Source organism: Engraulis encrasicolus, chromosome 5, assembly GCF_034702125.1.
Source record: "Engraulis encrasicolus isolate BLACKSEA-1 chromosome 5, IST_EnEncr_1.0, whole genome shotgun sequence".
Classification (NCBI taxonomy): domain Eukaryota; kingdom Metazoa; phylum Chordata; class Actinopteri; order Clupeiformes; family Engraulidae; genus Engraulis; species Engraulis encrasicolus.
Window position 1 is genome coordinate 9,571,232 of NC_085861.1, and position 12,786 is coordinate 9,584,017.

Below are 12,786 nucleotides of genomic sequence, written 5' to 3' on the forward strand. Positions count from 1 at the left end.
AGCATGAGATATTTTAAATATAAGGTACATGTACAATGAAAAAAATGCATATCACTATGTGTAAAAAATCTGCTGGATATACCTCATTCAAGAAGACAATGTCCAAGTCTACATGGTGTTTGTAATTCCAAACTGTACAAATGATTAATTCAGAACTTAATAGTTCCGTAGAGTTTACATTGCACTTTCATTTTAATTCCAAATTGTGAAGTGTTTACATGATGTTTTCAAAGTGGAATTAAGCTTTTCTGATGGGTGTTTATTGCTCAATAAGTCTATCTTGTGCAGTTCGTATTAGTCATCTTTTGTCTGAAAAAGGTCGTTTTCATTTAGTCTCACCAGAGACTAGTGGTGTCAACAATGATCGATTTGGCGATCAGAATCGATGCGGGGCATGGACGATCCAGAATCGATCCGGCAAGTTCCGGAATCAATCCGGCAATTTTTTTAAGTTTCAATTAATTCCATGGATATTTCGGGAGCAAATGAATGTTAAATTAAATAAAAGCACTTCAAAACATTGCAAGACTGATACAGACTGATACAGAAAACAGCCAATAAATGGTTGCTCAGTGTCTGACTACTTGTATTGCCTCATCATGGCTGATTAAACATTTGCTTTGCGTTCAGTAGAAATGTAATGCATTGCAATGCATTGTAGAATTGAATCGGATTGGATCGGATCAAATTGAATCTAATAGAATTGAATCGAATCGGATCTACTACCTCGCGAATCGTGATCGAATCGGATCGTGAGGGCAGTGCCGATCCACACCACTACCAGAGACCAGTTGTTCTTTGTCCGTTTATTCCCCAAGTTTGTGTGACACTGCACATCAGCTGTGTTATCATTACCACCGTCTCTCGCATTACTTCATACATAACAGTTTACTCTCGGGGATGTTGTGTAGAAACAGTGGATGTGTTTGCAAGGGCATTCCTTCTGTCTGTGCTGTGAGTGATTACTGACCCTTCGGAGTGAACAGCATGAACCCAGTAGATCAAAGATGTTTACCACAAACAACAATTAAATATTATTTCTACAAGCTTGCCTTTGTTAATAAGAACTGAGCTGCCGCTAAGTCATCTCCAAACCAAAGCTATTAGAATTTAAATACAGTATGGTATGGTCACATCCAACAAGGGATGTTTATCCAATAATGTACATATATTCGGATATTTCCGTACATGACTTGGGTGTCAAAGCTCAAGCTTAACTGAGTACAAATACCACCATAACACTCAGCAGTGTACAAAACCATCATAGCACAGCATATTGTGCAGAATATGACCAAGACATTGACTGGAATTTGATTGACTGTATGGTATTTGAATGTCATTTGAACTCCGGCAGGCAGATTCAGAAGAACTGTACTATGTAGACCAGCGGTTCCCAAACTTTTTTCCCTGCGCACCCCCTTGTACATTTCAATGTGTTTCGCGCACCCCCTATGCAAATATTGCGCAGCCACACATTATGCATGTCATTTTGGGAGTCCTCATATCCAATAAAATTGACATTTTTTTTCTACCTTCATTACAATAGAGTCTAGGAGTTATAAAATACACTTCAGGTGGACCGTTTCAGCATACAATTCACTAAACAATTAAAAACTAGGCCTACTTAATGTTCATTAATGCTGTGTAAAAACACACCTATCCATGTTTTATTCAGCTCTCGCACCCCGTTGTAGCAAGCCGCGCACCCCAAGGGGTGCACGCACCACAGTTTGGGAAACCCCGATGTAGACTAATGTAGGTCATGATTGATTTTAGAGGAGCAGAAGGAGGATTCTCATTTCAGCTCAGCTCACATTGTAGAGCAGGAGGGCAGCACGCGCCTAAGAGCACTCCAGAATAATGTCTACAGAACAGAGGAAAGAGTTGTGTGTGTGTGTGTGTGTGTGTGAGTGTGTGTGTGTGTGTGTGTGTGTGTGTGTGTGTGTGTGTGTGTGTGTGTGTGTGTGTGTGTGTGTGTGTGTGTGTGTGTGTGTGATGGAGAGAGGGGAAGGGGGGTAGGGGTTGGACAATGATGAGGTGGTGTGTATGTGTGTGTGTGTGTGTGTGTCTGTGTGTGTGTGTGTGTGTGTGTGTGTGTGTGTGTGTGTGTGTGTGTGTGTGTGTGCGCGCGTGTGCGTGCGTGCGTGTGATGGAGAGCGGGGAAGAGGGGTAGGGGGTGGACAATGATCAGGTGGTGTGTGCGTGCGTGCGTGTGTGTGTGTGTGTGTGTATGTGTGTGTGTGTGTGTGTGTGTGTGTGTGTGTGTGTGTGTGTGTGTGTGTGTGTGTGTGTGTGTGTGTGTGTGTATGTGTGTGTGTGATGGAGAGAGAGGAAGGAGGGTAGGGGGTGGACTATGATGAGGTGGTGTGTGTGTGTGTGTGTGTGTGTGTGTGTGTGTATGTGTGTGTGTGTGTGTGTGTGTGTGTGTGTGTGTGTGTGTGTGTGTGTGTGTGTGTGTGTGTGTGTGTGTGTGTGTGGTGGAGAGAGGGGAAGAGGGGTAGGGGGAGGACTATGATCAGGTGGTGTGTGCGTGTGTGTGTGTGTGTGTGTGTGTGTGTGTGTGTGTGTGATGGAGAGAGTGGAACAGGGGTAGGGGGAGGACTATGAGGAGGTGGTGCGTGCGCGCGGTGGAGAGAGGGGAAGGGGGGTAGGGGGAGGACTATGAGGAGGTGGTGTGTGTGGAAGAGGGGTAGGGGGAGGAGGACTATGGGCTGTCTTAGTAGTCCTGCATTACCTTCAGATCATCTCAGGCCGCGAAACAGGACGGCTGGATTTTCCCTCTCGGACGCGGCACGGATGTAAGTACTTCTTACTGTAATTCACTATTGTTAAGACATTTATTAACATGGGTTCCTTGTGCTTACCCGTGAATTCAAAAAATACTTGTGGGAAAGTTTTAGGTTTTATGCTCTGTCTTGGCTGTCAATGTGATTATGATGGAGTGAGAATGCTTCCAGCATAGATCATCCAATATAACAATTCAGCATATAGGCCTACTATATTAAAAACATGCTGGCCACAAAGTTCATTCGTTGCTAAATTGATCACTTTAGAAGTGAGAAGATAAAAGTTTAGTTCATTGTTGGTTTTGATCATTGGCTACCTTTTATATGATTGTTAACATTTAGGAACCGTGAATGTATATCCTACATTGGGAAATGTAGTCTATTTCACTTTGAGACATGCCACTATTTAGAATATAAACAACATTAAAAACTCAGAATATGGTAATTCAGCATATATAATCAAAACATGCTGGCCACAAAGTTTCATTCATTGGTAAATTGTTCACTTTAGAGGTGAGAGATAAAAGGGACCGTACGACTGTCAAAATGACGGCTGTTCTGTATACAGAAACCTGGTTATCATATAGAAAAATCTCCCACCATCTTCTTGGTATTGTAGTGGTGCAACAAGGACTTTTATTCCCCATCCTCGTTTTCCAAGCTGGTATCAGTGTTCCTTCACAGCCGTATCTGCTTATTCTTGACATTATTTATTCAAATAACTCTTACAGATAACATTTGATTTGTATTTGTTCTCAAACATTGAGGTCACCCTTGGCTATTTTTATTTTGGTGAGGATCATTTCTATTCAGAATTACAAAATAATGAAGCCTATGAATAGGCCAAAATAGTAGTGCCCTAGGAAGAATGCAGTAATTACATATGTTGTCAAAATTGAATTTAGACTGGAAATGGTCTTCATAATACCTCCTTCACCTTGTGACAAAGCCTTATGGTCCACATGTGTCCCGTTTTAGAGATATTGCTTTGTCAAATTTGCAGTAACTACAACATCCGACCTAATAAGGCATTAAAGGCCTTTTCATCAGTAATTACTGCACTTTGCCTTTGTAGGGCAGAGTAGTTAGGCTATGGCCTTACAGTAGAACTCTATTCTGCCCAGTCAAGAAGATCCCAATACTATAGAGCAGACATCAATGACTGTAATAATAATAATAATAATAATAATAATAATAATAATAATAATAATAATAATAATAATGAGCCCAATAGGATTACTCCCAGCACTTTAACTGTATAGTGAAGGCAGCCACCTTGACAAAATAATGTGTAGCTTGTTTTACTTTTGTTGTTGTTGGATTTCCTTAATTCAATTGCAGACATCAGTTGCACACAAATGCTTTGCTATTGGCAATATAAATAATGGACTTAAATCAGCTAATTCTATTTATTTCCAAAAATATATAAATGTTCTAGGTACTTTGTTGATTCAGTGCGATTGAAACATTTAGTCTCACACATGGCCACTCTTGTGTCTTTTTCCAAAGTGACTCATAATTATTTATGCATTAAGCATGAAGTTATAGTAGGTGACTGGCACACACAGGGGTGAGGTATTGAACCTGCAAATTTCTGAGCCAAAGACCTTATCCGTTTGGGCACATCTGCCACAGTAACAAAATTGCGTTGGACTATGGGGTGGAAGTAATTTACCAAAATAATCTGTAATAGTAATGTCTTACAATCTGATCGAATCATGTCGATTTAAAATTGATAAGTTTAACGTTAAACATGACCACATGGTAATTAAATCTATGAGATAGCCATCTCATTATTCAGTGTTGGCCCAGTTGCATATTGATTCCAAGAGCGGAGATTCTACAAGCTTTACAATGACACCTCACACATTGCAAGCCCACAATATCTGAAGAATCTGTAGCCTTTTTAATGTGTTCAGTTTTCTCACAAAACTGAGAATTCAACTCTGAAAGTTTATCTCTCACATAGACCCATAGAGAGTCTTTTAAAGACAACGTATATTTTACATTATACAAATCAATCAACTTGCAAAAAAAAAAAACCGAAAATCACAAAAAACAGTCTCATTTTTATATAGCTTACTGCACATCCTTCCCACTGATTATTCATGTATGTGATACAGTGCTAAAATGTTCTGAGGGAAAAACTGGATGTAGCCCACTCCTACAACTACTACTGTACTACTCTGACTACTGCTACTAGTAATACTACTACTACTACTGCTACCACTGCCGCTGCTATTACTACTGCTAATACTACTACTACTGCTGCTATTACTATTACTGCTACTGTTGCTGCCACTGCTACTACTACTACTACCCCTACTACTATTACTGCTGCTATTGCTACTACCACACATACTACTACGACTGCTGCTGCTACCACTGCTACTATTACTACTACCACACATAGGCTACTGTTGCAGCTGCTGCTGCTGCTACTACTACTGCTGCTACTACTAGTATGCTACCGTATTGAGAGCATTTATGAGGACAGACTTGTGAAAAAGGCAGATAACATCATTAAACAATAAACCCATCTGCTGTCCTCCTGTTTCCAACTCCTGCCATCTGGACGTCGTTTCTGTCCCCCCCTCCTAAAACAGGTCAAAGTTTTCCTTTAAAGCAATGAAAGCACTAAACGAGGTGAAGTGTTAACTCAGCCTGGGTGTGGAGCGTGTGCTATGAGTAGTAATATTCTGTTTTTTTGTTGGGTTTTTTTTGCTACTTGTTGCTGTCTGTTATATCTGGCTGTGTCTTGTGTCTGGTGCCAGTGTTTGTACTGCAAACACAATTGCCCCAATAAAGTTCTACTACTAGGCTACTACTACTACGTCTAAATGGTATTGGTAATTGGTAATAAAAAGTGTGTTGTCGACATGTTGGCAAAGTGTAGAGTATGGTATGACAGCACTGCTTATCTGCTTGTTTTGGGTGTAGCCTCTGGAATGCTCAGGAGGCAAGTCTCCTTGTATCCAAGGGCAACAGGACAGTGTGCCAGGTTCTGAGCGCAGTGTGTCAGGCTACATTGTTGCCAGATGTACGATGATTATCGTATTTGTACCATAATTTTGTCCATTTTGTCCTCTGTACGGTCAAAAAACATGATGTACGATAATTTCAGAGTTGTCATTCAGTTCATTTAGATGCATTGAAACAACAATTTGGACCATATGATAATTTCCACCCAAAAACCCCCTCAAAACGATAATTTTGAGGTTTTCGTACGATAATTCAGCATTTTCCATCTGGCAACATCGGTCAGGCACAAAGTGGAGTTGGGCAGGGGGTGGAAAGAAAATTGGCCTGCGAAAGAGAGCATCGGCAGCAGTCATGTTCTCAAAGGGTTAACACCAGCGGTAGAAGCCTTTTACTCTGGGGCAGTTAACCCATTGAAGCCTGATGCTGCGTATACGCTGCATTGACCTAGACGCCTGGAGCGACATAGACTCTGCATTCAGGCTCTTAAGTTTTTTTTATTAGAAATGTGGGTATGTTAGAGCTGAATGGACACATTCTAATGCAAGATGAGGGTCCTAGCTTTTAAATGCAATTTATTTTTATAAGTTTATATGTGCTTCGGAGGCTGTGATATTAAGGTTTTTATAGGCTGAGGGCACCTTTTCACAAAAACGGCTTATGCCGTGTCCAGACCAAGAGCGAACTACGCTGCCTGGTAAAGTGGGTAGCAGAAGAAGTTTCGCCTTGAATTCGCTGTATTTGCTCCAGACGCAGCATTGACATGTTTGATTTAGCTAATCACATAACGGCTCTGGTTTGACAGCCTGGGACATTCGGAGATATGAACGTTCCAATTGGTTTTCGCCGAACCGTGTCAGAGCGAATTTGCCTACGAGCTTGAGTTTAATCGTCAAAATTTGCTCTGGTCGCTCAGGAAGCTTCGCCCCTGGCGAATTCGCTTTAGTAGCGCTGGTCGTGTGCCCTCCATAGAGAAATAATGACTTCCATCGCTCCATTCGCTCTTGGTCTGTACACAGCATTAGGCATTCAGCAGGTGTTTTTTGCACGTGCCTTAGGGTTAAATGGGTTGATGTATGCAGCCACATTTTGAGGATACTATCTGCTTACTGCAAGATATAGCCAAAGATTTTCAATAGGCCTATTGTAAGATAAGTCATGACACACGTTACCAATACAACAATCAACTCGGGTCCCCTAAATGGGCGTGACTTCCCGTTGAACTTCATTAGTTCTAGTTTCCTATAAGGTTCACTCCAATTTGTGGACTCCCGTCCTCGGCCTGTGCTTGTGGTCTCGCGTTTCGCAGATGATCCACCTCCATAGAGAAAACATTAGAACATGTATATGTCCCCGGTTCTCTGGATGAGATGAGTGAGCCATCTCTATGGGATGACGAAGCGTGTGAGTGAACTACGTGCCCTTTTGGTTAACCCTGCTGGTGCACAGTTTGCGGAGCGCAATACCCGAGTTACTTTGAAGGTGAACCCTGTGTTCATCCCCAAAATTCAGAACGCCTTTAGTTGTGAGCCCATAGAGCTTCAGGCCTTTTGTGCTCCACCTTTCACTTCTTCGGAACAGAGGCGCCAGCTCACCTCGTGCCCTGTGCGCACTTTACGCATCTATATGGACAGGGGCGTAGCAGGAAATTGTGGGCCCTACAGTATATGTACAATCAGCTCCAATGGACACAACCCCCACCCCACTCCAACCATATAGCTACATAAATCAGACACTGGGTGGGCCCCCTATATACATGGGGCCCTGGTGACTCAGTCACACTTTATTCCCCTTTAAAACACCCCATGTATATGGACAGGACTCACTCTTTTAGAAAGACTGAGCAACTGTTTGTGTGCTTTGCCAACCCCTCTAGAGGGCTCACACTCTCGAAGCAGAGACTCTCCAAATGGTTGGTTCAAGCTATTGCTCTAGCACAGGGTTTCCCAAACTGGGGTGCGTGCACCCCTGGGGGTGCGCGGCCTGCCATAAGGGGGTGCGCGAGCTGAATAGGGCAATGGCGGATATGTGTGTTTTTAAACAGCATTAATGAACAAGAAGTAGTTTTTAATTTTATGGTGAATTGTATGCTGGAAGGGTCCATTAGAAGTGTATAGTGTCATAGTATGTCATGCATCAAGTTACATTGTAATGAGGGCATAAATACCATTGGGTCTATTGGGAATGAGGATTGCCCAAAATGACTGCATAATGTGCGGTGATTTGCTATCTCATAGCGCAAACATATGCTTAGGGGGTGCGCGAACCAGATTTAAATGTACAAGTGGGTGCACAGGGAAAAAAGTTTGAGAACCACTGAGTCTAGCATATGAGTCCAAAGGGCTTCAACCCCCGGCTCAGATCAGGGTGCACTCTACTAGAGTCGTCTCTACATCTTGGGCCCTCTTTAGAGGTGCCGCATTCTTGGAGGTCTGCAGGGCTGATGGTTGGGCCAACCCCTCCACCTTCCTCCGGTTCTACCGATTAGACGTGACCATGCTGCCACTGGAACATAGGGTTCTGGGCATGTGAAGTGAAGTGAAAGCCCTATTGGGAAACTCAAACTCCCATTGTCATTGTGACACAGCACTCCACAGCACACAAGTGAACACTGCACACTGCACACAACGAAATTGCATTTATGCCTCACCCGTGCAAGGGGGTAGCCCTCAGTGGCGCCCCATGGGGAGCAGTGCGGTGGGACGGTACCATGCTCAGGGTACCTCAGTCATGGAGGAGGATGGGGGAGAGCACTGGTAGATTACTCCCCCCACCAACCTGGCGGGTCGGGAGTCGAACCGGCAACCTCTGGGATGCAAGTCTGACGCCCTAACCGCTCACCCATGACTGCCCATGTCCACTGTCTGTCATTAGGGTGAGACGAGCGCTGTCCTTACGGGGGCCTTTGGAGTCCTGTCTAGTTTGGTCGGTCAAGTGCAATCGGGAGTGATTGTAACGCTCCCATAGAGATGTCGAAATGAGTCGAATGAACGAGTCGAGAACATTAGGACATGTATATGTCCCCGGTTCTCTGAATGAGATGAGTGAGCCATCTCTTAGGACACCCGAAGAGAGTGTGACCTCGAAATGTGAGATTCGCGCGCAAAAGAAGTGGTTTTGAGAAAGTGGTCGTCCCGCCCCCAACGCAGCTCATTCTTCCTCTGTCTGGTGTGATTATAAAGGGTCTTCGTCAGGTTGTACAGCTGAGAGCTGTCTCTCATAGAGATGGCGAAATGAGTCGAATGAAAGAGAGCAATTAAGTTTCCCCGCCGTCAGCCTAGCCACAACTTTTGGAGGACTATTCTTCATTCACCATCCTGATTGCAAATGAGAATATGGCATTACAATTGCGCTTTTGCGAGACATTGACACACATTTCTGTCGTCAGTGATGTTGTCACTCTTTCCATAAAATGTGCCTGTGCCTATGGCAACCATTTTGAAAAGGAAAAAAAAGAGGCGGTTCCCTGCCACCAAACCAATGATATTGTATATTAATGGAAAGCCCAAGATGTCTTCATAGTTTTTATTGTAGCTCCAAAAAATAAAGAACTAGAAGCACTCAGAGAGCGCAGACCTCCGTCCAGGAAGCTGCTTGATAGAACATTTGACTATGTTACACCCTAAGTCTTTCTGCCTTATTTTTGTGGTTCCCGCAATTCAATTTCTGGTCACTAGGGTTGTCTAGATTTATAGGCCAGCAATTGGGAAGAATCCTTAAAAAGGTCCTGGTTCCGGTTTGTGATCCTTGGCGGAGGTAATAATTATTCACATTTGTCCCCTGTAGAGGGCACACGTCTATGGGCTGGGTCTCAGGAGGATACAATAGCCTCACTGTGACATACTACGTAGTAGGTGACAGCAGGGGTGTCGTACAGGGGTGTTTGTGACTGAGTCACCAGGGCTTCAAGTGCTGCAAAGGGCGCGCTCAACTTCTGGAGTAAAAAAATAACTTTGGGTGCGCGAAAAAAAATGCAAACTTAAGAGGAGAAAATCCACACTCACGAGCTGAGTCTCATTATTTATTTAATACCACCATATCCACAAGCAGACGCGTTTCGGCTCCTAAGCCATCATCAGTGCGTGTTAGACTCAGCTTGTGAGTGCGGATTTTCTCCTCTTTGAGTCACCAGGGCCCCATGTGTATGGGGGCCCACACAGTGTCTGATTTATGTAGATACACAGCGAGGCTAAAGCTATTGTGCAACCATGTTTATTGGCGATAACTGGATAAATGCTGGTGCTGTTTCTTTCCACTTTTTATGGTGAAATACAAACATGAACATACAAATACTGACCAAACTTTTACACGCTACGATTAATATTACCAAGTTTAAGTGGGGAAATGTAAAACAATTAAAAAAAAAAATGGTGGATAAGGATATTACTTGCATTCTTCCTTGCATCTTATACCCTCCATTGACTCCAAAACCTTTACTGGTCTTGAATACGTAAACCATGTTAATTACCCCTTTGTAAAACTGTCTAAATCAGATATAACTTACGAGTACAAAGTTCCAACTCCCCCTTGCTTGTGTGTTGCTTTCTAACTGCATAGATCCACTGATTGAGCACCTGCAAGAGGTTTTCAGTGTGGATAGGTCAGGAGACTGAGATAGTCAATCCATGAATCGCTTCCTCTTGAAGCGTTCGGGAGGTAAGAAGGATGTGCTGAACCTCGCACGGTGAGATGGAGCATTATCTAACGTGAAAATTAAGTTGTTCTTCCCGTTGTTTGATTTCCTGTTGAACCACACCCTGAAGTCCACCTCTAAATGTTCCTATTGGCCCCGCCATGGCTCACCCAGTAGGGCACTGCACTGTTACGACGGAGACACAGGTTCAATTCGCCCCGAGGTCATTTATCCTCCCCCGTCTCTCTCTCTCTATATATATATATATATATATATCATATCATTAAAAAAAAAAAAGTTTACGTTTTCAGGCCTCCAGCAACACCATGAGAATGACACCGGCACGCATTCTGGTCATTGCGCTCATAGGAGCATGTGTGGCTGTCGCTGCTGGACAACAAACAGGTTTGTTCATTTAAAATAATTATTCTGTTATCATTACCAACACTGATACACAGTAATACTGTGGAGACGGCTGTGCAGACAGCTGCTGTGGCATTCACAAAAACAGATGTCATTTTAGTTCAAGATCAAGTTCGAATTCAAGTTCAAGTGTACTTTATTGTCAAAAATAAAGTCAAAGACAAATCTAATTTCAAACTTCTGTGCTAACCCAGTTACATACATTTTTGACAATGAAGTTCACTTGACTTGACACATGCAGTCTGTGCAGACATGTGAGGGAAAGATATTGCATGCATAGAGGGTCCATGTCATGAGCATTTATTAGGCTTCGTAATTATATAATGTAGCCTAGCTTTAGGTCAGGGGTGGGGAACCTATGTCTCGAGGGCCGTTTGCGGCCCTTGAGGCCGTTTTATCCGGCCCCCGATATCATTTTTATGTTATGCAACTTCACATGAAATATGACATATTTTGTAAAGGAATCTTAGAAATTACATTTCCATCCAAGTTATATTCAGGGGACCTAGAGAAGGTGGGACTGTTTTAAATATAGGCCTAAATTGCAAGGGGAAATCCTGATTTGTGTTCATAGTACGGCCCTCGGAGGACTTTTATGACCCTTGTAGGAATTTGAAATGGCCCCTCGAATGAAAAAGGTTCCCTACACCTGGCTTTAGGTGGTAGGCTTGACGTGCACCAGCTGCTGCAATAAAAATGTTACATCTTTGTTTAAAGATTTACTTCCACTGAAAACCCGTTTTACTCGCTTCTTTTGAAATCTGAAGGGTTTACCCTAGTTACATACACATGCTGCACTTCCAAGTGGTGTGTCACCTCCACTGCCTGTGTTTCAGCAGCCTGATCTCTCAGAATTCCATGGAATGGACACGGATATTTAGAACACGAAATCTGTGTCAGTTTCACAGATTTTTGCCAAAATTCCTTGCCCCTGGACACGAAATTGTTTTCCGTGATTGACTTACAGAAGTGCTTTCTATCGCCCACTTCAGTTTATGCCCCCCCCAAAAAGATGTATTTCGCAAGACATGTTGAATAATTTTTTAATCCAAAACAAGCACCGTGCTGATAGCACGAAACCTCGATTAGCATAGCTATCAGCTGGTTGGTACTCTCAGAGACGCACAGAGCAGGGGGAGGGAGCCAAAACCGATGCATAATATATTTAATTATAATGGTGAACAAAGCAATATTAATGAAATGACGATGAAAGTTGATCTTTAAAACTTTTTCCCCACTTTGGTTTTCGTTTCAGTATGCACCCAGGAAGACGAAGCCGACATTGTATTCCTGGTCGATGGCTCCTGGAGTATTGGCAAAGACAACTTCCAGCAGATGCGAAACTTCCTCTCCACGCTTGTAGACAGCTTTAATGTCGCTCCTGACCACGTGCGCATTGGTATGGCTCAGTACAGTAACGATCCACGGAATGAGTTTCGGCTGAACACCTACCAAGACAAGCAGGATATTCTAGCGTCCATCAATAAACTGCCGTATAAAGGCGGAGGGACCATGACTGGGCTTGGATTAGATTTCATCCTCAAAACGCAGTTTACAAAAGAAGCAGGGAGCCGAGCGAGTCAGGGCGTGCCGCAGATCGCCATCGTCATAACAGACGGCCAATCGCACGACGACGTTGGTCCACATGCAGAAGACCTGAGGCGCCGGGGAATCATACTCTACGCTATCGGCATCAAAGACGCAGACATAGACGAGCTGAAGAAGATCGGTAACGAGCCCCATAACCAGCATGTCTACAACGTGTCAGACTTCAGCGCTCTGCAAGGCATCTCGCTGAACATCGTACACAAGCTATGCACGTCTGTAGAGGAAGCCAAACGACAGTCACTCGGTAAGAAATGTTAATATGTCATTCAGCCTCACTTTCACAGCCTCACGTTCAATTCCAAATGAACTCAATTTAATTCAAAATTAAAATGCATTCTGCTTTGAAAACATGTTAAC

The 12,786-nt window shown here is 43.3% G+C and overlaps 1 protein-coding gene across 1 annotated transcript in view; it reads left to right on the plus strand.

The window, feature by feature from the left end:
• The first annotated feature begins 10,390 nt into the window (after positions 1 to 10,390).
• LOC134448785 (collagen alpha-6(VI) chain-like) overlaps positions 10,391 to 12,786 on the plus strand; it is a 45,826-nt gene continuing 43,430 nt past the window's right edge. The window contains exons 1-2 of the mRNA XM_063198444.1: positions 10,391 to 10,421; positions 12,077 to 12,673. Coding sequence (XP_063054514.1) covers positions 10,391 to 10,421; positions 12,077 to 12,673 — 628 coding nt within the window. The remainder of the gene's footprint in view (positions 10,422 to 12,076; positions 12,674 to 12,786) is intronic.